Here is a 22923-nt window from a genome sequence, read left to right as displayed (position 1 = left end):
GGTTAACTACTCTGTCCATACCTTATGCCTTTGTTAAGTTTACATATTATCCATTTATTTGTAAAACATGAACTGTGTGTATGTTTGTGTGTGTGTGTGTGTGTGTGTGTGTGTGTGTGTGTGTGTGTGTGTGTGTGTGTGTGTGTGTGTGTGTGTGTGTGTGTGTGTGTGTGTGTGTGTGTGTGTGTGTGTGTGTGTGTGTGTGTGTGTGTGTGTGTGTAAAATTTGGTTTTAGCTTTATTTATACCTAAGGAAATCAAATAACACCATTTCAATGCTTCAGTTTGATTTTATTCAGGAAAAGAGAGTAAAAAAAGTCTCTGTGATACAGCATGTGTTACAGTATGTAGACCAGTCGTATTAATCACAATACAGCCTGTCACAGACAGAAGGAATCACTCTCTGTTAAACCTTATATTGTAGGACACGTAATAGCCCTGGTTGTACATGTACAGCTTCTGATCGGTGGGATTGTAGTCCAGGTTGCTGTATTTCTCTTGGAACTTCTGGAAGCGAATATTGAGATGTTTTTCCTCCTTGGTCTGGGTGTTGTAAGAGTAGTAGATCTCCTCTGTGTTCAGATCCACAGACCTAGTGGCATACATGACTCCACAGGCCATGAAAGCATTTCCAGCCAACTGCTTGAACGCACCAGTACTCCACTCGTCCTCAACGCCAAAGGACTTCTCGTCTATTTTAGCGACGACAATTTTACCTTTGCTCTCCTCTGAGGCATACATTACCCACAAACCATTTTCATCAGCTGCAAAGTCCATGTTCTGATTGCTAGAATAACTGTATGAAAACCTCTGACTAGCAGCTGGGATCACTCTGTAGTCGTATTTAGAGTTGGTCAGATTTAGTTTGCTCATGCTGAAAGGTGAGTTTAGCTGGTAATATATGGTGTTACCATGAATGATAAAATTGTTGCCAGCACCTTCCCAGCCTCTTGGTGTACTGTGGGATTTGAATGCAACCCTCAGAAGAAGATTCCCGTAGTCAGAGTACAAACGGAAGTTATTGAGATTTGGACTGGTGTGTCCACCATAGAAGTACATTGATTCATAGCCTCGGACAGGCTTGGAGTCTTTACCCCAGCCTCCATATTGATAACTTGGATTCAAATGAGCATTAAGTTGGACCACCATTGGCTTGGTAATGCTCAAGATTCCTGTGTTATTACAGTTGCCTGGAAAGAAAATACAAATATTCAATTACCATTATCTTTTTACAATTATCCACAAACCTCTGACAAGTCATCTTACCAATATCTGGTTTGATCAGCTCCTGGTCCTTCTGGCACTCCTCAAGCTTCTTCTGCAACTTAGCAAATTCAATACGGATCACGTCCAGATTGCTCTTGTCGTATGTCTCCAGTTGGTTCACAATAAGGGTCATGTTGTGAATCTGGGGGGGAAAAAATCCAAATTTAAATGTAATATTTGAACTCAAAACAAATAGTTTTGCAAATAGTTAAGTTAAACTCTTTCACCTCAGTGTACAGACTGTCAAACATGGGTGAGGAGGAGTTGAGGGATTCTTTGAGCTGAGACACCAGAGCCTCAAACTCTCTCAGCTCAATCCTGAGCAGCTCAAAGTCTAGTTTGATGTAACTATCAGGATTGGTCTCTAACATGGCCACTCTAACTGTCAGGTCCAACAGCTCCTCCAAGTAAACCTCCAGTTTACCACCATAAACAACAATCTAAAAGAGCGAAGAAGAATTTGTCATTGTGATGATGTCACAGCTCTAGTTATCCTTTACTTTGTTTAAGCCATGGAACCAGTATAAATGCACCTTTTTCATTTGAATTTCCACTTCCAGGGTCAGTTCCTTGCTAATTTCTTGCATGTGCTGGACTCGGTCGGCAGGGAAGATGATATCAGGCAGATTGACATGACAAATGCACTGACCTGAGTCTCCTACTGATGCAGTCACATTGCCAGACTCCCAATCCTCCAATGGCTGTAAAACACCCAATTTTTGTGAATAATGACAATGACCATTGTGTTATTAAAGAAATTATGGGTTACTTACAGTCCAGGCCAAAGCAGGACCGAAGGCTGGTAGAAGCAGCAGCAGAATGGTCAGCATCGTGTGTCACTTCACTTCTTTCCTCTGTCCTTGTGGCAGTTTGGTCATGAGTTTTTAAAGACAGCCCTTATTACGCCATCATGGACACATTTCATATTCCCATAGTTATAATTTATTATTTTATTATGGCCCCTATTTTCTCACAATGACTTTTGAGGAAGCCACTGTTTCAGGTTGAACTAAATCCAGGATGTGGATGTGAAAGATGCCATCTGTACAGGATTTTTGAATGGCTTTGTTCTGGCTGTGGCTTTTAGATTAGGTGCCTCATATTAACAGGTAGGCAGTGTTTCAGGATGTATAATTAAAGGGATGTAATCTATTCCAAACAGACATAATGGATCATATTTTTGTTGTTTTCACCAGACATGATCTGTCTTGTGTTCGGTATGAAGGGGTCAAATTGTTTTACGTGTTGTTTCCTACTCCACGTGATTATCTGCATTATCTCATGCATGTGACTTGTGTTGTGCTTTTTAACAACATCACAGAGAAGGAAATATGCATGTAAAATATTGAAGCAGTGGATTAAGTGGGTTGGAAGATGAATGAATGAATGAATGAATATTGAATCACAAGACGCAAGCAGAAAAGATTGTTATTGATTGTGTGACAGGTTTACATAATTTTAAATGTGTTTGGAATTGTATGCATTGGTTCATAGACACAAGAATTCAAAGGTCCATTCTAAAGCAGGCACCAATGATGTGTAGTTTTTATAAAATGACACTGAGATTTTTTCTTGATTTATAATTTATTAATATTAAAAGTATAGGAAACTCATTTTAAAGTGATATGTATTTTTTTTATATTTATGAGAAATTTAAAAAAAAATTTTCCTGATGTCTGGCGTCATCCCTGTGGTCAGGACACCTGAAAATTTGCGCTGCAGCAGCTTCGGTAATGAGGCTCCCCAGCGGGGATCACGTGGGGTCATACATCATCGGCGACACCCGTCGCTTCATCAGTCAGGGCAGCCATTACAGCACAATACGATCACTAGAGCGATAAATCCGATAAAGTCGTGGTTACCTGTGCGGTGAATGTTTTTTTTCGAACACCACAGGACTTAAACACAAAGATAGGAACCTATCTTTCTTCAAAATACCTTTTGGAAAGATTGGAGATCAATGGAAAGCAAGGATAAACAGGGTCAAAATGACCAAAGATCCAAGAATCTGCCTGCTTCATGCCTTCTGCCTGCCTGCATGACTGCTTCAACCCGGATGATTTTGTAAGAAATTTAAAGGTAAGATCATTTTCAGACAGCCAATAGTATTTATTCAGAATTCCCAAGGTTTAGTGGATTGTCACGATGGGAGGAGTATGGACCCAAATGCAGAACACCGTAGGCAAAGCTTTTGTCCATGATTTAATCAAAACAAAAAACTCAGGCAGAACAAGACAGGAACAAAACAGAACTAACAGGCAAGACTTCAAGAAAAACTACCAGAGGAACAGATTCCAGGAAAAAAAACCTTTAGGAACGAACCAACAAAGAGCTCTGACACAAACATGACTTAAAAAGCCTCATGTTCATCATCACGATCGAGTTCACGTGTGAAGACAAGTAATGAGTGTGGGGATGAACCTCAGGTGTGGAGAGGACCAACAGGTCTGGAGCCGAATCTCCACCCACAAGTTTGGCCTCTCTCCCTGCCACACACCAGCACAGCCGCGCCCAACCGTGACAGTGGATAATTAATTCATGTCTGGAATAACTGGAGGTATTTGCATAAATGTTTTCATCAGTGGTGGCCCCACTTTATTTCAGCATCTCAGTGTGAAAATGAGGATGCATAGCGGCAGACTGCTGTCACACAGCGCCTCCACAGAGAGGCTGAGGTCCTCCTTCGTGCCCCGTGCCATCAGGGGGTACAATGACTCTCTCAGGAGGAGCGGGGGGGAGGTGGCGAGGTCAGCACGGGGTTGAATATGGATTTAATTTAATTTAATTTAAATTTAATTTTATACTGTTGTATATATATATATATATAATTTATTTATTTTTTATACTGTTTTATATTTTAATTCAATTTTATACTGTTAAGATTTTATTTTATACTGTTTATATTTTAATACTGTAATATTTTTAAATTTTATACTGTTTATATTTTAGTTATAGTTTAGTATATAAGTCCTGTTAGTGCTGCATGTGTCTGTCTGTTAGTGTAATGTATGTCTTGTGGTATGTCCTGTGATGTCAATGTTTCCTTTTCTCCTGGTGTTTATCCAGTATTATTTGTTATTTAATGCCTGAGCAGTGGATATATGCAATTTCCTCCGGGATTAATCTATCTATCTATCTATCTATCTATCTATCTATCTATCTATCTATCTATCTATCTATCTATCTATCTATCTATCTATCTATCTATCTATCTATCTATCTATCTATCTATCTATCTATCTATCTATCTATCTATCTATCTATCTATCTATCTATCTATCTATCTATCTATCTATCTATCTATCTATCTATCTATCTATCTATCTATCTATCTATCTATCTATCAAACGCCACCATGAACCTAACTCATTTAAATGTGATCCAGAATCTTATCTATCTTGTAAATTTGTGCTTTTCAAAAAGTCAATATTTCTTCCATATACATCTGAACATACTTGTATAAATACAACAATATGGATACAGTAAATAGTAGCAGGGTGATTTTTCCACTTTAGTCTTTATATTACTTATATCAATACTGTATAATGTACAAAAAATGAGTATGTGAAAGGAGTGAATCGATCATAGTTATACTCTTATTTTCAGTCATTTACAATGATGTATATAAAGACACAATACACTTAAGACTCTTTTTTAATGCTTGAGATGATTTATTAGTAGTCAAGTAGGATAGAATAAGCACTATTTAACCCCACAGAAAAACTTGATATGAGACAGAAATCACTGATATTTCATGATCTTGTCATTTATCAGACCTCAGTTAATTATTCAGCTCAGGAGAAGTGACGGTTCAGCAGTGGCTTCAATTGTGTGGTTAAACCACAGATGGTAGTTAACATAGTAGCCGTCATTGTACATGTAGAGCTTCTGGTCGGTCGGATTGTAATCCAGGTTAGAAAATTTGTCCTGGAACCTCTCAAAGGGAACACTGATGTAGCTGTCCTCTTTTGTTTTAGTGTCATACATGTAAAACAACTCTTCGGTTTGTATGTCGACTGTCCTGACTGCATATAAAACGCCACACACCATGAAGGCATTGCTCACTCCTGGCTTATAAACACTAGTTTGCCATTCATCCTCAACCCCAAAAGAAGCCTCATCTATTTTAGCAATGACTAAACGGCCGCCGGACTCCTCTGTAGCGTAGGTCACCCAGAGACCAGTTTCATCAGCGGCAAAGTCAAAATTCTGATTGATGGAGCTAGAGTACGAGAATCTGGTGCTAGCCCCCGCAATTACCCTGGACTCATACTTCATGGTGGTGAAATTCAATTTGGCCAGCCCAAATGGGCTGTTAATCTGATAATACAGGGTGTTATCTCGGATTATGAAATTGTTGCCTGTGCCAATCCAGCTGCTGTGTAAGTTATGATGCTGGAAGTGGTTTCTCAAGATGAGGTTTTTGTAGTTAGTGTAGAACCTAATGTCAACAATGGAACCACTGGTGTACCCGGAGTACCAGTACATGGATTCTCTATCGGGAACAGGCTTGGAATCTTTGCCCCATCCTCCAAATTTGTAGCCAGAATTGAGATGGGCATTCAGGTGGCTTACAATAGGCTTGCTGACCTTGATGATACCTGTGTGAGCACAAGACCCTGCAGACAGCGAAAGAGAGAACATGTCAACTGGTTCCAAAGAGGGGTTGGAATTAGACAAAGAATGTGTTCTTACCAATGTTGGGGTTGAAAAGCTCATTGTGGCGTCTCTCACACTCCTCTAGCTGTAGTTGTATCTTGATGTACTCCCTGCGTGTCACCAGAACCAAATTCTTGTCATAGGTTTTCTCCAGCCTGGTGAGGTCCTCATCCATTACTGTGATCTGAAGAAAACGCTGGAGGATTAGCATCACACCCTCCCAATTGATGCAGTGACTGTATTTAACAAGACTTACCTCAACACGCAGAGACTCAAAGATGGTGGTGGAGCCACTGATGGAGACCTGCAGCTCTTTAACCAGAGCCTCCATTTGTTTAATCTCCACTTTCACATCATCAAAGTCGACATCATTGTAGTCACTGGGATTCTTCTCCATTTTTTCAATTTCCACGGACAACTTTAATATCTTTTCCACGTATGCTGTCATCTTGATTTCGTATTCTTCCAACTGAGGGTAAAAAATGTATTTTTAGTTAGTTTATTTTTTGTCAGATTAGAATATATGTACGTCTCTGTACGTGATTCTAATAAGTTTGAGTACCTTGCCCATCTCCAGGTCCAATTTATGTGAGATCTCCGCTGCTGTGTGCTCCACCACCACCAGGTCCCTGACAGGAAAAGTAGAACTGGGCAAGAAGACATCACAAGTGCACCTGTCCCCACCTCCACTTCCACCTATGGTCCCATTTCTGCTCTCACTCATGAGGCCTACACGCTGAAAAACAAAGCGTCACAACAGGCAGCAGATCAGCTTTTGTCTCTGAGATTCTCAGATAAATTAGATCATTTAAGTCTTGTGTATACCCCCCAGGCCATCGTGGAGCTCAGCAGTGCTAAGAAATGCAGTGCGACGATCATTCTGGTGCAGTCAGAGTTGTTTCGCTTGACGGTGGTGGACGTAAGGGGGTTATATAGCCTGAATTAAAATCCGGCATGTTGCAGCACCTGTCACGGTTCACAGAATAGTTGGTAGAGCACACGTCAAGATGTAAAAGAGTTATCTTCAGCAAACAGAAATGAAAAATTTTATTGTTTGAATGAATTAATGTTTGTGGATGTATTAGTATTCATTAACTATTGGGTGGGTCTATCATCTGAAAGAGTTCCCATGCATTATGAAATGTTTTGCTTCCTCTTATGTGTCACACAATCAGTAGCAACTGGATGAGACATTAATGGAGAGACAAAAGCTGAATATATGAGTTAAATCTCTTTATTTTGAATTTGTTGATGACAAGCAAGCTGACAATGTCAGATAAAATCATCATCATCATCTGCTTCCTTGTAAAATATCTATAAAAATAACAGTCTGATTGTCACTTAACAGCTTGTTTAGGATTCTCTGGGCCTTTACCCAAATGTTTCACTGCTTTCTTTTTTTTCATTTTCTTGGTTCTGACTTTAACCTCTGGCGGCTTGTCATGGAGAGCAGGCCTGGACCTGGTCAGCTGGTTAGCAGTGAGGCTAAATTTGCCACGACCCATGTCTGGATTGGAGCGTACGCAATGGGCAGAGACAGATTTTCCTTGAGAGGAGCGAGGGGACGCATCCAGCAAGTTTGGCTGAGAGTATGAGCGTATTGCTGGGGAACTGGTGGGACGGTAAGGTGTGGTGCGTCCCAACATGGGCAGGTGGACATGTTCGTTGCTCATAGAGACAGAATAGCGACTGCTGTGGGACATGACAATGTGGTGCCACGAGCTCAGAGGGGTAGCAGAGAAATGCTGAGGGCCACTTGAGTCCTCTTTGACACCTCCGGGTGACATGACTATAGAGCCGTGTGGCGTCACTGCCTCCACTGCACTCTGGAAGGTCTTGAGAATTCGGTCACTCTTCTGCTTCTCTTTCTTCTGACGAGACTCAACCTTCCTCAGCTGGCGACGGTGATCCCTCATCATCTGCTTCCTTGTATCAGCAAGTCCCCTGCACATAAAATGACTTTGAGTACTTGTGGGGTCAAACTTTGCTGCTGTAATTTACTGTGCTGACCTCTCTGTGCCAATACAAACATCATTCCTTTATGACATTTGAAAGCATCATGTAAGGTGAAGTCTGGCCAAAACCCAAGGTCATGACTAGAACACATCCGGTTCAACTACACCATCATTCAACCCACGGTAAAAGGGATTGTAAAAAAGTCACAGCAATGACATTATTCAATGTTTTTCAACCATAAACCTTCGCAAATGACAGGCCTACTCTGTGAAGTCTTTCAGGAGGTACATCTGAGCAAACAGCAGACAAGCTCACCTGTAGTCCACCATTCCTGTCTGGTCCCGATCAAGTCTGTAAATCAGCTCCTCAATCTGGTGTCGATCCAAAGGAATAGTCGATTGCTGTGGAGGATTCACAGGACCGAGGCAACAGGTTACTGTCTGCTGCAATATGGAGCAAGCTCCTCATGTACAATATCACCGGACAATTTCATGCTGTTTTGTAAGCACTTTTTGAAAACAACAATACCCTTACAATGATTCAATACATCAATCAATCTAGAAACCTGCACTGCCTTCCTGAACTCTGCAACTTGGACTCGCATGGTACCATCTTTGTCAATGTTCCGGAAGAAATCCCACAGACGTAGTTTGCGTTGATCCAAGTAATCCTTCAAAAAATGGACAGGGATGACATCAAAATAAAATACAAATAAGACAATATGGATAAATATGAGCTTAGATTTTTATATGAAATGATGATCTGCAAACATCTCATTCGGTACCAAACAGACCTGAATGACTTTCATTGGATCGACACGTTTTGGTGGTTTCTTGGCAATGAATCCTCCGATTCCTCCATAGTGTACATCCAGATCAGGATGTTCCTGACAAGTCTCCTCCAGCAGATGCATAAAGTTCTCATTAACCAAGACGTTCTGCACAGTTAAAAAAAAGTTTTGAAAAGAATGCTGCTGATAATGAGGTAGTCAGATTAGATAAGGTTTATTGTGCTTTATTTCATAGGAACATATCTTTATTTATGAAAATGTTGTTTGAACTATGGCCAAATGGCACGAAAGAGCAAAGGTGACACATGTCATATAACTCACACTTATGTTTATCTCCTCTAAGGCAGTTTTAGTTGTGTTCTTCACCACGTTAATCAAGACCAGCGCTCCCTCTACTGTTAAAGAGTTGTAAGCCAGCTGCAACAGTGAAAGAAAACCAAACATCACTTAAAAAAGGAACCTGGAGCCACAATGCATGTAAAAGAAATGCACCCACCAGTAGGACTCGGAGTGTGTCATTGAACTCAAGACCCCTGCACAACATGCCCAAGCCCTCATTGGTGATACGGTTATTGTTGAGGTTCAGGTGCACAAGAGTGTTGTTGAATTTTAATGCCTCTCCAATGGCCAGGGCACCCTCATTCCCAAAACCATTCCATGACAAGTCAAGATGTTTTAACATCATATTCACCTAGATACAGAATAAATGATCACTTTGTTGTTGAATAATCAGTAGCCAAATTAATTATTTTCATACCTTGAGTCCAGCACAAAAAGCTACGGCCCCTTTCATTCGGATGTGATTCCAGCCGAGATCCAGAAGCTCGACACTCTCGTTGTTTGCTGCACAAAAGGTAAGCTCTAATAAAAGCTGTTTTCTATGTTCATAGAGTGAAATTATGTACTCGGTCACATCTAGTAGAGTGAATTTTACCGTACCAAGCAGGAGTCCCAAATGTTCCCCTCCTTTTCCACAAAACTCATTATGGCTCAGATCTATTTCCTTTATTCTAGAATTTGTCTAAACATAAAAATATCAGTGACATGATAACTGACGTAGAAAACAAATAATAACTTTTAGTTATGGCTAATAGAACCACAGCTAAAGTGTGTGTGGATTACTTGAATTATCAATCACTTACAGAAAGGGCATCTGCAAAATACTTGGCATCGTCGTCAATAAATCCATTTCCTGTTGGGACAAAATACAGCATGTCAAAAAGTACATTTTATTGCTATTGATGCTGTTAAATTCATTGATCCTAAACACTGTGTCAGCCCCAACAACCACCATTAGCATGACTGAATTTTCATTTTGTGTCACTCTGCTGTTATTAAATGTTGTTGATATAAAATTTACCAGAAACTTTCAGATATTTTAATGAAATGTTGACAGGCAAGACTTTAGCCACACATTCAGCCCCTGCGGACTTAAGATGGTTATTGGACAAGTCCTGAAAGCAAAAGAGAAACTGGTCCATGAACACATCACCAAAAAAATTCAAGTAAAACACTTGCGCCCTCTAGTGTTGAGTCTGCGACATACCAGATGCTGAATAGTAAAATTGCTCCTCAGCATCTCCACAAGGTATTTGGCTCCTTCATCCTTAATGTGGTTGTCTGCCAGCTCCAGCTTGCTTATATGCATGTCAGACTAAATAGAACGAACAAGTGTAAAATGTTTTGTTTCGTTCATCCTTGGTACCACATTTGCATTTTAAACTTACCACTAAAGCAATAGCCAGCGCCTTGCAGCCTAATGGTCCCAGCCCATAGTGGTTGAGGGTCAAGGTTGTAGAATCAAGATTTTTTATGAAGCATGAGACTGGCACCACACCCACCAATTTGCAGGCCTTGAGGTACAGTTCAGATGTCCTCTTGATTCTCTCCGCTTTTTCTGTAAATAAGTAAACCCATTGAACATGAGCACCACTATATGGGCCGGTGTTTTTTCATAAAGCAATTAATTTATGAGTCACGAAAACACTTGGTAAAGACATTTAGCTGCATTATTTCAGGGTATCTAGCCAAAAATGAATCCAGAAATTAATTAGTACTGTACTTACCGACTGTCTTTAAGTTTGTGCCAAACTCATTCTCAATGCCTTCCGGTTGATTTATGGAGAAGCAATCATCATCTTTTAAGCAGAGGGATTCAAACATTTTTGTCTGCTCTGAAAACTCGTTTGAAGCCATGTCCCAGAAATAAAGGGAACAGCTTTTCTTATTTGTTTTTACAGGTTCCTGTGTGTTCTGTTTGGGCTAACACTCAGAAATGAAAGAGGCCTTTGCTGGTCAGTATGTAATTCTACCTCTCAGGTAATGTGTCATGTCTATGGACATTAAAAATTTATGTCTCAGTGTGGTGACAAGCATGGTAGTTTTAGCAAGCCTAAAAAACATAACCAGAATAATATATAGTGTAATGTGATGTGAAATTGTTGGATGTAAAATAAACATTTGTAAATAATTTTTTTTTTACTATCATATCATCTAGCTTGCTTCTCTCTCTTTTTTTTTTTAGATTTGCCAGATTAAAAGAAATAAAAATCTAATAATTCATGAGTCAAATTCATTTGTGACTTTTGACGACCCCAGTCCTCCAGCCGCGGCTCCGTACCGCGCATGCGCACACCGAGGTAAGGCAACATGATTGGCACAGTGTTATTTCATGTGCTCTACCCGCTATCACGCTACCTGAGCAGTCGACTCGCAGGTAAATCTGGCAAATACGTCTGGAATTGTCCGTGTCAGGGTCTTCTGAGCAACTTTTACTTGATTCAAAGTTATGCGTGTATTTGACTCACGTAGCCGCTAGGAGCTAGGTTTTGCTAACGTTATATTTTTAGCTCGCCGCTGCCTGAGCAGCCTGTGTCGCAACGTCAAGTTTGGAATTCAAACTTGTATTTGGTTGCAAACTCGTTATGGGATGTTTCTCGTGGTTGTCCGGTGTGACACGATGTTTACCTTTCCTTGTTAAAATGGTGAATTGTGCTGTCTTAGCTTGTGAAAACGTGTTAGAGCCAGTTCAATTATTTTTAGCTCGCACCTTTTTCGACGTCTCTTGTGACGTCACGACCGTACCACGTGTCATTGTTATTATATTTTTTTAGTTACGTTGTATTGAGTAAGGTAAGATTTTTATATTGTTGTTAAAAGTTGTTAATATCTTTCTGTGTTATAAGTGTAACAAGCAACTAAACTTCAGTTTTTAATTAATTATTAACCTGTATTCTGGATGAATGATAATCTACATGAGTAACATTTGGCATTGCTTAGTATAAAACTATCTAATATTATCTAATATTGTCTTTAAAGAGTCCTCGAAGAAGGATAGCCCTCCTGCAGTGTTTGATGGCACAACAGTGTGGGATGGTGACACCGTTCCAATCCAAAGGTTCACCCAGGCTCAGACAACTCCGCTGGACCAGCCGCTCGATCCAAGCTGTGGGACGCTGGGAGAAAAGAAAGAAAGGATAGAGAAAAGGATGAACGAACCAGGCATGGTAAATGAAGGCAATATAATGCCTCTTGCTGAAAATGAACGGCTGATGGTTGTCCAGCATGAAGAAGTGGAAGATAAGGCTGCCTTAGGGATGCGTGAGGTGCAACCTGCAGTGAAAGAGAGAGAAGCAGTAACGATCAGTGGAAATAAGCAAGAGAGAGAAGGTCCCAAGCAACGGGATGGGGAAATAGTTCAACCTGACGTGTTTCATTTGAAGCTAAACTTCAACGATGAATGTGTTTTTTCTTCTGAGGACACAAATCCAGAGGTAGAATTAATAGCAAAATCAAAGTGCCTACAAATAAACAGCAATGCAGACAGCACTTATTATGCAGTGCAGAAAAAAATTAAGATGCCAAATACACAAGATCCAATAATTATTGATGAGCCCAGTACACAAAGAACTACCTTTGTAGGACAGGAACCCATACAGACACCAACTGTGGAAGAGTCAGTGATGTCAGCTGGAGCTACATCTGAGGTCATTGAGTTCTGGGATGAATATGATCAGATGCATGGTGGCAGTAGCGCTAAGATGACCACTGCCTCCCATGTCTCCAACAAGGAGGGACATGACGCACAAACTAGCTGGCACTTTCCTGCAGGAGCTGGCCTGGCAAACGAAGTCCAGTATCCACTCTGGCAGTTTCCTACAATGAGTTATTACCCTCAAATAAATCCGACTGCACACATGGAAGGTGAGAATCAAAATTTTTGACAATGGTGGGGGAATTTGTCTAAACTGACTTATCTCAGTATAGAGCTGGTTCTATTGGATGTTTGTTTTGCCCTCAGTTGAGTGGAGAGTGTGGCAGGAGAGTGATGAAAGTGCACCTGCAGTAGACCCTGCCCGGACGCCCGTCCCATCCACAAAGGCCTCAATGGACTTCACTGTCATGTCCTACAACATTCTTGCAGAGGATTTGTTAGAGGACCACCAGGATCTCTACCCACACTGCCCCCTGGAGGTTCTAGACTGGAACTACCGCTGCAACGTAATACTGGAGGAAATACTGAAGTGGACACCAGATGTGAGTAAAACACACAGTTAGACTTTACAGTGCCTGAATTTTATGTTTAATCATGTGTCTGCTAAGATTGATTTCATGTCCTTTGTGTAGATTCTGTGTCTCCAAGAGGTTCAAGAGAACCACTATCACGAGCAACTGTGTCCAGCCCTGTCTGAGATGGGTTAGTCATTTGTCTCACATTGCAGCTGTTGTGGAAGATGTTATGACAAACATATTACATATATAATATCATCTTTTTGCTCCAGGTTATAAATGTGTGTACAAGCGTCGTACAGGGACCAAGACAGACGGCTGTGCGACTTGCTATCTTAGCAGTTCCTTCTCTGAGATATCGGTGACGCCGCTGGAGTTCTTCAGGCCTGAAACGGAGCTGCTGGACCGGCACAATGTGGGAATTGTTTTGTTGCTTCGGCCGGTATTAATGAGGGGTTCAGATGTCAAGGCGACTGGCTCACCCCTCTGCGTGGCCAACACCCACCTTCTCTTCAACCCCAGGAGGGGTGAGGTGAAGCTAGCACAGCTAGCCATAATGTTAGCAGAAATAGACAGAGTGGTGCAATCCTGTAAGGCCGAAGGTGAAAACTGTAACCTTATATTGTGTGGGGACTTTAACTCTGTCCCCCACATGCCTCTATATCAGCTGATCACTACCGGTGAGCTCTACTTCCAGGGTCTACCGGCTTGGATGGTGAGTGTAACACTACATGGATTCCTCCACATACTTAGAAATTGATATAGATAGTACATTTTTGTTTTCTGCAGAAACATTTGCAGGAATTCTCTCTTCTTAAACCTCCGCATTAATTCATGTCTGACAGGTTTCAGGTCAAGAGGACCTGTCACATAAAACCCATTGTTACAGACTTTTTGCTCCCCTGTGGCCAAGCTGTCTGGGAATCAGTGACAACTGCCAGTACGTGACGGGTCAGGACGCTTTAAAGAGTCAGAAACTAGGTCAGTTTTTCATTGTTCTAATCCTGATCCACAAATACGATGGTTGTATTTTAGTCTTTTGTGATTAATTTATGCACTTACTACATGCAGGGAAATATCAATACAGTCATGAATTCCTGCTACAGCTGCGCTTCTGTCCAGCTACATTTGTCCGTCCCCTTGACCTGGAGCTGATCCCAGGGGTGACCGACAACACACCAGGTGCAGCCTTGCAATGCACAACCACAGCATCAGTTACGGTTATTTCACCATTTGAGTCACAGAATTTTTCTGAATGCACTGGTTTGAATATTTGGATGTTCTTCATTTTTATTCACAGATGCTTCAAGGGAAACTTATGATAAAAGGTTGGTCAATATGCAGTTTTTAACATCTTGGCCTGTTTTAAAAACAGGAAATAGCATCAGGAGGCAGTGTTGTTTCACAGAAGCAAATTCAGTCACAATAATCACCACTGATCTTCAGGTTACCTTTCAATAAATATAAAAAAATTAATGTTTATCTGTTTGGTTATTCAGCTAGTTTGCATGCCACTTACCTGGTAAATATGTAAAATACAAAGTAAGATATTAAGAGGTGAATTAATCAGTTGAAAGCTAGATATGACTTTAGTCCTAATTTTGTGCTGCAGGTTTAGACACACTGTTCGTCATCGGTTAGACCTAGAGTCGGTCTACAAACACATTCTTCCAGGCTCTGGAAGTCCAGAAGTCACGTCTCTGCACTCTGAAGTGGGAGCTACTGTCGACTACATCTTCTACAACCCAAGGCGCACCATTACCTCTCGTCTTAAAGGTACTTAACATAAAGAACAATCTTCGCAAAGTGTTTGCTACTATAGAATACATATTTGTTTGTTTCTTAGGTGGTGCTGACTGTGTGAGAGAGGGTCTGAAGCTGATTGGTTCTGTCTCCCTCCTGTCACAGGATGTCTTGTGGTCAATGGGGGGTCTTCCCAACGATATATTCCCCTCTGACCATCTCAGTCTTGTTGCCAAATTTCAGGTGGATCTGAATGCTGCATGACTGGTGCAGCTCAGATCAGTGTCAGACAGAGAGACACAGAATTTTCAAACTTTTTTTTCTTTTTTGTTAAGGTGAGTTCCATATATGTGTTTACATCTGTCATCAAAGCATCACAGTTTTCTAACTGAGTAGAGGTGACACTTGGGCAATTTAAAATTTCAAAAGAACAGTAATGGATGCCAGTGATCCGTGAGTGGTTGTAGATTTTAGTACAGATGATGCTGTAATGCTCGTTTGAAAATGAGGACCTGCTTTAACTTTTATTTGTGTGATAGTTTGATGTTGTGGTCATTGTGTTGTTGTGGGTTTTTTTAAATTTTGTTTTGTTTTTTTACTTATTTTGGATCTGATTTTCAGTTGAGAATTGTATGTCTCTAAAAATGTTCATTTATTCACTCATTTTCTCAACCCGCTTGAACACTGTTGTGGGGTGCTGGAGCCAAGAAATTCTTTTTTTTTTTCAGATGGTAAAAATATTGAATAAATATTTTGCATTACTTTCTAATTGTTTTCTCTTAAACATGTCAGGGAAAATACAATTTTAGCCTCCACTCTTGAGGTGTCGTGGCAGTTTTCTTGGTTGATAATTTAGCACAGTCAAATGCATCCATCAGTACCACTGATGTGTGTCTGTTTGTCCTGCCCAGTCCAGCGTTCAGATAGCGCCCCAAATGTGATTTCCACTGTACTATACTGAGGCCCTCTGAAGATTGTGTGTGTGTGTGTGTGTGTGTGTGTGTGTGTGTGTGTGTGTGTGTGTGTGTGTATATGACTGATGCATGGATGAATTCTTGATGTACGTAGTGTCTTGATGTGTGACTGGACTCAGGCAGATAGTGTGTGCGTGTGTGTGTGTGTGGGCTGTAGAATGGCAGTGGAGACAATTCTGTTTGCTTATAAAATATATCCTATAATGTATTCATAACGCACAAAATTTGATATTGGCAACTGTCTCTGTAGCATCAAATGAAGTGGGTCGGGTTTGTTTGTCCCAACAGGCCAGTTTGCCTTCTGTTTCTCTTTCAAACATCCGTGGACAAAGTGTTTAACATCTGGAATCTACAGGAAGGAAGGATGGGAATCTGTTTATACTATCTTCAGTCTCCTCATAGCCACGGCAACTGCCACAACATTAACAAACCCGTATTACAAGGAGCTCAAACCGGCCACTCTCACACTTGATGTTTAAGTTGGAACATGAGTCAGAGTTAAGCTATTGGCCTTTGGATGAAAGTGCTTCCTTGCTGACAGCTTTTCATCGAATGCTGCAGCCATTAAGCTGTATTAGCTGATGGCTAGGCTGTGGGTTAAACTTCCATCCAGCTACTCTGGGATCCTATAAACCACAGGATCCGCGATCAGAGCACATACTGCTGGCATACTACAAATATTACATCAGCGACTGCAGCATGTGCTGCCCAAGCCACACCAGTATGGGGAATGGAATAATAAAGACTGACGTTAGTGAATGTGGTTCTCATACGCTTCTGAGGTTTGACAAATTATGAGATGAACAATGTTAACACAATGTCCCACTGAACGAGTCATTTGAATGCCTCTTATGCTGCACACTGGTTCAGTCTTTCCATTTATGGAGTTCTTGGCATGCGGTTTCATTTGTTTAAACCTATTGTGTAGTGTAAAATCTCGAGTTCACTCTTGTCATTTGCCTTCAGCAGAGGACACTGCTGAAAAAAACTGGTGCCAATCTTTTTCCTGAAAACAAGATAAATGCACCAATTAATTGGTTGATTACCTGGCATCTGTTCAGCCCACATAACTAATAACCATTAAGTTATAAACAACCCATCAGCACAACAGCAAATAAGAAAACAGTTCTGTGACAATGCAATTGAGCTTTTATTGTGATCCTGTGAAAAACTGTAAAGGACAAAACTGTGTTACGGAACATGAAAATGCACAACACCTACAGTACTGCATACATCAAAATGATGGCACGGCAACACATTCAAGTGTAGTAAATATCAAGTGACCCAGTGGAGAATAAAAAAATACAAAAATACAGATAAAAGTGCCTGAAACAAATTCAACTTTACATGGAGGTCAGTTTTATGGATACCACCTAAGGCAAGTGAAATATTGGATAGTTGCTACAAATAAAAGCAAAAAAACCCCACCTTAAATATAAAGCAGTCATACAGTAAAAATAAACAGACTTGTCATTATTTTACACCTAATTGTAGTTAAGGTCAGCTGGATTGCCATAATCATCTAGATAGTCTTGATTCATGAGAAATGTACTCATGGTTCTCATCAGTTAACAAATACAATTACATACACTACTATATATTGCGTATTCAATCCCACAGTTGGTAAGCATTGCCATACGCACATAGCACGCTAAACAAATTAGCATCTGGATATTAAATATCACAAATTTTTTCCTTCATTTTCAGTATTTTGGGAAGAGCAAATATTCCAATACTTTTAATTCTTCAACAATAATGATAATAAAAATAATAAAGGCTATAAAAAGTGTTTTTTTTTATCTCATATTTTTAAAAGGCACGAGGGTAGTGGTTGCAAAATAGTCACAACACAAGCAATTGCTGCCCAGCAGAGCCTAAGTGGGTTTAAAAGTTACAGTACTTGTATTTGTACACTTAAAGTACGATGATATCGCAGAGACGATATCTGAGAGCGTTTGCTGAACATAAAACCACAGAAACCCATGATATGTCTAGGAGCACATTTACACTCAGCAGCAGAGCATCAGGGAAGAGTTGTAATTCTTGTTGAGTTTTAAAAACACTTACTAAATAAAAATATCTATGAAGTACTGCACATTGACCCCTTCTTTTACAGTTCAGAAACATTACCAGCACCAATTTACATCCCCAGTGCAAAACCAAGAAACGTCTTTCATAAAGCAGACATGGGGGATGCTGAATGAGGCATCTGTTTTGAAGGTTGCTGGTGACCTATCCCACAATGTATGTGAGATTAGGCCCGTGAATAAAGAATAAAACATCAGTTCCATGATACACCTGTGGGATACCATGTGAGTTCTTCCTCAGACTCGAATCTGGTAACCATTCATATCTGCAGATGGTTTCTGCTCCAAAGTGTTCTTCTCTCCAGTGGGTCTGTAACCAACAAACAGATCACATCAGTGGTTGTGTTTTCAGACAAGAACATTACTATTTGGACAATCATACCGTCTCTCAGCCTGGTTGATCCGACGTACGGGGCTGCTCGGTCCTCTGAGAGGTGACCCAGTGCAGTTTCTCCTGTCTTTGGTGGGGGAGGGTGGTGCTGGTTTTCCTATCTGAAAAAAACAAAAACAAAAAAACAACAATTTAAAACGCTTGACACACAGGCGATTTGACTATGCTCAGGTCCCGCCACAGGATCACTGGCTGAAATCTCTGAATTTCTCTGCCACCTTGCACTTACTGTAAAGATCAGCTGATGGTCTGAGAGCGCCACAAATGAATCACTGCACAGCAGAATGAAGCCATCACATTAGTTTGATAACACACTGACCTCAGCATCAGACACCCTCATTATGATAGCATGAGAGGTGATGAGAGCATCATTTAAGAAAAAGCACTCTTCAAACAGCAGACTCAGTGTCACTGCGTGGCACAGCACACTAGCTGAAATCTAATAAGGGCTGCCCGTCTACAGAGGATAAATTATATTTCTCATTACTGTCATCGATCTTGGATGAGCGGATGAGCTCCATCAGCCTGTTCTGGCCAAAGCAGCAAAACAAGTCTTTTAAATGCGCAAAATATTTTAAAGAAATTGCTGAGAAGAGATTACAGTTTCCCTACACTGACTTTCACATAGATTCTAAAAACTCTACTACCGTGCCGTACCTTCAGCCTCATGTCTCGGGTGTGTCTATCCAGCTCCTTCCGTAACTCCTCCTTTGTCAGCTTCTCCAAGTCTAGTATTGAATGTTTCCACTCTATCTGCTCCACACTGTGAGGGTCGTGGGATACGTACTGACCAATCCTGAGTTTGCGCAGAGTGTGGTAGTACCCCCTGTAGGCTCCTTCAAATTCTTGCACCAAGTCCATCAGCGTCCGAAGTTCCAGGGGCTTGAACATTAGGTTCTTCCTCCGGCTGATGCCCAGCGCGCCGAAACGTCCCCCGCTGTGGACTCCTAGCACAATGTGGTGCAAGTGGTTCCCTGAAAACCGAGACTGAAAGCTGAGGGGGAAGCGCTCCACCCCCGGCATGTTGTTGGTGAGATAACTGCATGGTCAGTGAAGGATATTTGATCTGTGACTCACTGAATCTCGAGCAATTTTTAAAAAAGGCAACAAAAAAAATCCTATAATGAACTATTAATGACGCTTACCTATTTGCTAGAGCAATGAAACACAACAAAGCAACCTTAAACATATAAAACATCCTCCATGATCTACTGCGATAAAGATACATCCCAAGGATCACTGCCTCCAGGCATTTGATTGGCAGAGCCTCCCGTGTCATCTCTTTAGCGACGTCCATCAACCTGAGGAGAACGGTTGAACAAGACTTATCCTATGGGTTACTAGTCACTACAAGACTCCAGTATAAAAAAGTGTGAGACAAAAATGACACAAACACACTGTTGGTGGGTTGGTTACATGCAGTAAAACAGTGACACACTCCCTGAGCTGAGGGAAATGAAATCATTGCTATTAAATCCAATAAAGGGATTGAAGAAATTGTGTTTATGTTCTAACAAACGTTATTACTGGCATCTGGTGGTCTCTGCCGTGAGGCTCTGTCTATCACGGACCATCTTTACCAGATAAAAGAAAAGCATGTACTCACGCAGTCAGAGGCCGGTTCTTCTTGATTTCAAAAAACTGTGTACCCGTGTGATTGTACCTGTGAGACACAGTTTAGGTCATAACATCTACTTGCAGCGGAGAGGAGAGTCCTTTCTACATTAAATTCTTAGTGATATTCAAAGTTACATCCCGCTTCAAAGCGTTAATGTATTGTAATTGTCAGCGTTTGTGTGTTCGTCTGTCCGTTCACTTGTCCACCTAATATCTTCGCAGTCGTTGCAGATAGAAAGATTAAACTAAAAGCACAATTAGTCGGGCAGCAAAAGGGATGAAAATGAGAAAATGACCTTGAGAAAAATAACTCAAGGTCCAATTTCAACTTTTGTACACTCAGGAACCAGGTAAGATAGAAAGACGAGGGAGAAGGCCAGTGTTTTGATCTATGACAGTAGGTCAGAGCACTAGCTTTGATCTTTGACCTATGCAAGTTGATCAGGGTAAAACTTTGAATTCATGGGTGTTGCGGGATGTTGCAGTCTGTGACTGCATTGGTTCTAGTTATGTATGAATCTCAAGCTTAACATAGCATCGACCGTAGCTCTGCTTTCTGCTGGCCTGTCTGTTTGTAAACCAGTGGGTCAGCAGGATTAGTAAAATACAGATAGTAAACATCAGTTTACACCCATTTGAGTACGACCAATGTGTAATACGCTTTTAGACGATATCATTTAAAAAAAAAAAAAGAAGTACAGTACTCCAAGTTCACTGCCCACATGTCACTCAAAGGATACTGCAATTCCCTGATGTATTTCTGTATGGCTTCCAGACGCTGTGGGATGGTGGCGCTCGGTTGGTATGTAGGCACGCTCGGTACTGGAATCTGTGGAGGAGAGCATGCAAACAGCTGCATCACCAATATTCATCCGGATACTCATTGCAGCTGGAGAACGCAGTCTTGTGTGACCTTGGTGCTCTTCACCAGCCAACATTGTAAAAAGACAAGACTCTCGTCTTAACTGCTCTTTATCCAGTGGCGTGAGAACAGAATAAGAAGCTCCATTATTCTGCATAAACCATCCGGAGCATTCAGATGCAAACAAAATAACCATGGTGATTTACTATTTAAAACTGTCTGAACGATCCCCAGGGGCTTGAGGAGGACCAGGTTCTCCTCTCATGTGTAATCAGCTGCAGGGTCTGACTTTATTACCTTGGGCAGGTCGGTGGCACCTCGGATGCGTCCCCCCAAAGCTTCACCGTTGGGGTGTATTCGAGCCACATGTCGCCACATCCTCTCCCAAGTCTCCATATCCACCGGGAGCCCCCCTCTGTTGACATAGAAGAGGACCCCTCCTTCCCTCAGCTCCTCTTCACCTTCATCCTCCTGCTCCTCTTCTCTGTCCTCAGAGGCCTTCAGCATTCCTCTCCCACCAGGCGGCCAACAGAGTCCAGACTGACTTAGTGCCGGTCAATCTGCTCGCAGGTTTGAGTAGGTTCCTACAACAGATGGCCAACTCATGACACCCAGCAGGTAGTGACCCCCAGAGTCTCCGAGTGGGGCTCAATGCTGTGGCGTCTTAATCGGACCTGCTGTACTCATGCACCGCTCATTTCAAAAGTGATGTAAAAAAAATTTTTGATTTAGTATTTTGCTTGTTGGTTTTTTATATATATTCAGCTCTTTGGGTAAATCTGCTTGACCACAAACCCCTCAATCACACATCCGCTGATAGATTAAACACCGGGTCTAGAGGTGCAGCCTATCGATACGACAACACCGCTGAATACTGTCATCAGTTATCAGTAATCACAGTAAGGAGACGGACGCTTCAGACAATTAAGTCTGATAAATTACTAATTCCCTGCATCGTTAGAGGTCATTCATACCGGAATTATCCCGTAAATCACCGCTCTTCTACAGTTCCACCTTCTCCGCACTTGTGAAAAACGTCAATCTCAAACAATCTCCTCAAAGTGAGCCGGGTCGTTGTGGATGCGGATGCTCCTGGACTCAGTGACTGCGGTTGGAATATTAACGTCCAGCAGCGCTCAGACACTCCCAGATCTCCGTCCACTGCGCATGCGCGCTCTGATCACAGCCGCTACAAATGCTGCGTTCAGGTTCTTCTGGAATGATGTCAATCTGAGCACCGCCACAACGCGTTCAAGTACCTCGATTTTCAATGCTAAGGGTCGATTTGGGTGCTGTGATGCGAGGACGGACAAAAGCACATTTATTGCAGACACTTCTTGAAGATAATATGAAAACAACAAAATAATCAAGGCAGGTTTCCATCGTTTAATTACATTAAACAGCAAAGTGATGATTGCTATTATGTGTGGTATGAATTCCGATATTTTCCCTTTAACGCTTTTCACGGTTCAGTCAACTTTATTAAACTTAGACCTGCCATGATCTGGATATCTGAGAATCTTAAGACACCCATGTTCTTCTCCTGCCATCATTTGTTAAAAATAAACAAGACAGAGACTGCAACACCCCTGAATTCAAAATTTTACCCAGACCTACTTTCATAGGTCGTCATTTAATGAAAGACCCATGATCCAACATGTAGCTGGTGCATTCTATTTGTCATGAGATTTCAGAGATGGGTACCTAAGAAAAGTATGAAAGTGAAAATTTAATCTTGACCTAGTTTTTTAAAGATCAATGTTGTATCTAATTTTTATCCCCTTGCCTCCTTGAATGTAATGCCCTTTGTTTTGTCTGTCTATCTTATCTGGTTTCCTTGGATATGTGCAAAAATATCTCAGGATAGAAAATATCTGTCTTACACTGGCCTTCTCCCTTGACTTTCTATCTTATTCGGTTCCTGAGGGTATGTAACAATTAGAGCATCATTTCTGCTCATTATTCTATTCAAACTGACACATTCATGCAATTCTGATTTGTTACACACAAATTGAAATATACAATAAAAGCAGACAACTTTGGAAAATAGGTTCTGTTTCTCATGTTAAA

At 41.1% G+C, this 22923-nt stretch overlaps 5 protein-coding genes across 11 annotated transcripts; 1 reads left to right on the top strand and 4 right to left on the bottom strand.

Moving 5' to 3' along the window:
* Nucleotides 1-395: 395 nt before the first annotated feature.
* LOC137611495 (olfactomedin-4-like) lies at nt 396-2095 on the bottom strand. Its single transcript, XM_068339735.1, has 5 exons — nt 2039-2095; nt 1799-1966; nt 1493-1705; nt 1266-1407; nt 396-1189 (listed from the first exon to the last, which is right to left on the bottom strand). Exons 1-5 carry the CDS (start codon nt 2093-2095, stop codon nt 396-398), a joined length of 1374 nt encoding a protein of 457 aa, XP_068195836.1.
* A 2959-nt stretch (nt 2096-5054) lies between these two features.
* Nucleotides 5055-6803, bottom strand: olfm4.1 (olfactomedin 4, tandem duplicate 1). Its single transcript, XM_068339723.1, has 5 exons — nt 6750-6803; nt 6487-6660; nt 6181-6393; nt 5961-6108; nt 5055-5884 (listed from the first exon to the last, which is right to left on the bottom strand). Exons 1-5 carry the CDS (start codon nt 6801-6803, stop codon nt 5055-5057), a joined length of 1419 nt encoding a protein of 472 aa, XP_068195824.1.
* A 360-nt stretch (nt 6804-7163) lies between these two features.
* On the bottom strand, nt 7164-10919 carry LOC137611474 (leucine-rich repeat-containing protein 74A). The gene is made up of 13 exons (XM_068339710.1): nt 10737-10919; nt 10398-10567; nt 10217-10324; nt 10031-10124; nt 9813-9862; nt 9610-9691; nt 9428-9513; nt 9167-9361; nt 8992-9087; nt 8674-8817; nt 8446-8550; nt 8196-8281; nt 7164-7868 (listed from the first exon to the last, which is right to left on the bottom strand). Exons 1-13 carry the CDS (start codon nt 10864-10866, stop codon nt 7262-7264), a joined length of 1953 nt encoding a protein of 650 aa, XP_068195811.1. The 5' UTR covers nt 10867-10919; the 3' UTR covers nt 7164-7261.
* A 322-nt stretch (nt 10920-11241) lies between these two features.
* angel1 (angel homolog 1 (Drosophila)) lies at nt 11242-15683 on the top strand. Of its 4 annotated transcripts, XM_068339709.1 has the most exons (11): nt 11242-11386; nt 11989-12176; nt 12741-12873; nt 12971-13206; nt 13297-13366; nt 13452-13894; nt 14025-14160; nt 14251-14361; nt 14480-14507; nt 14792-14955; nt 15026-15683. In XM_068339709.1, the coding sequence occupies exons 1-11, from the start codon at nt 11320-11322 to the stop codon at nt 15184-15186; spliced, it is 1737 nt and encodes a 578-aa protein (XP_068195810.1). In that variant the 5' UTR covers nt 11242-11319; the 3' UTR covers nt 15187-15683. The 4 variants fall into 4 exon arrangements, with proteins under 4 accessions (XP_068195810.1, XP_068195808.1, XP_068195807.1 ...); XM_068339707.1 differs by having other exon boundaries at nt 11989-12873; nt 15088-15683; XM_068339706.1 differs by having other exon boundaries at nt 11989-12873.
* A 390-nt stretch (nt 15684-16073) lies between these two features.
* vash1 (vasohibin 1) lies at nt 16074-21959 on the bottom strand. Of its 4 annotated transcripts, XR_011038582.1 has the most exons (9): nt 21828-21959; nt 21151-21437; nt 20732-20820; nt 19981-20037; nt 19601-19675; nt 19032-19413; nt 18604-18646; nt 18366-18475; nt 18264-18293 (listed from the first exon to the last, which is right to left on the bottom strand). XR_011038582.1 is itself a non-coding variant. In XM_068338986.1 (8 exons), the coding sequence occupies exons 2-8, from the start codon at nt 21358-21360 to the stop codon at nt 18221-18223; spliced, it is 996 nt and encodes a 331-aa protein (XP_068195087.1). In that variant the 5' UTR covers nt 21361-21437; nt 21828-21959; the 3' UTR covers nt 16074-18220. The 4 variants fall into 4 exon arrangements, 3 of the variants coding, with proteins under 3 accessions (XP_068195087.1, XP_068195088.1, XP_068195089.1); XM_068338986.1 differs by lacking the exon at nt 18604-18646 and having other exon boundaries at nt 16074-18293; XM_068338987.1 differs by lacking the exon at nt 18604-18646 and having other exon boundaries at nt 16074-18293; nt 21151-21530; nt 21828-21956.
* Between the last annotated feature and the right edge of the window lie 964 nt (nt 21960-22923).

The sequence above is a fragment of the Antennarius striatus genome, chromosome 17 (assembly GCF_040054535.1).
Source record: "Antennarius striatus isolate MH-2024 chromosome 17, ASM4005453v1, whole genome shotgun sequence".
Lineage (NCBI taxonomy): Eukaryota > Metazoa > Chordata > Actinopteri > Lophiiformes > Antennariidae > Antennarius > Antennarius striatus.
The sequence above is the reverse complement of the archived record's forward strand: the minus strand, read 5'-3'. Positions and strand labels throughout refer to the sequence as shown.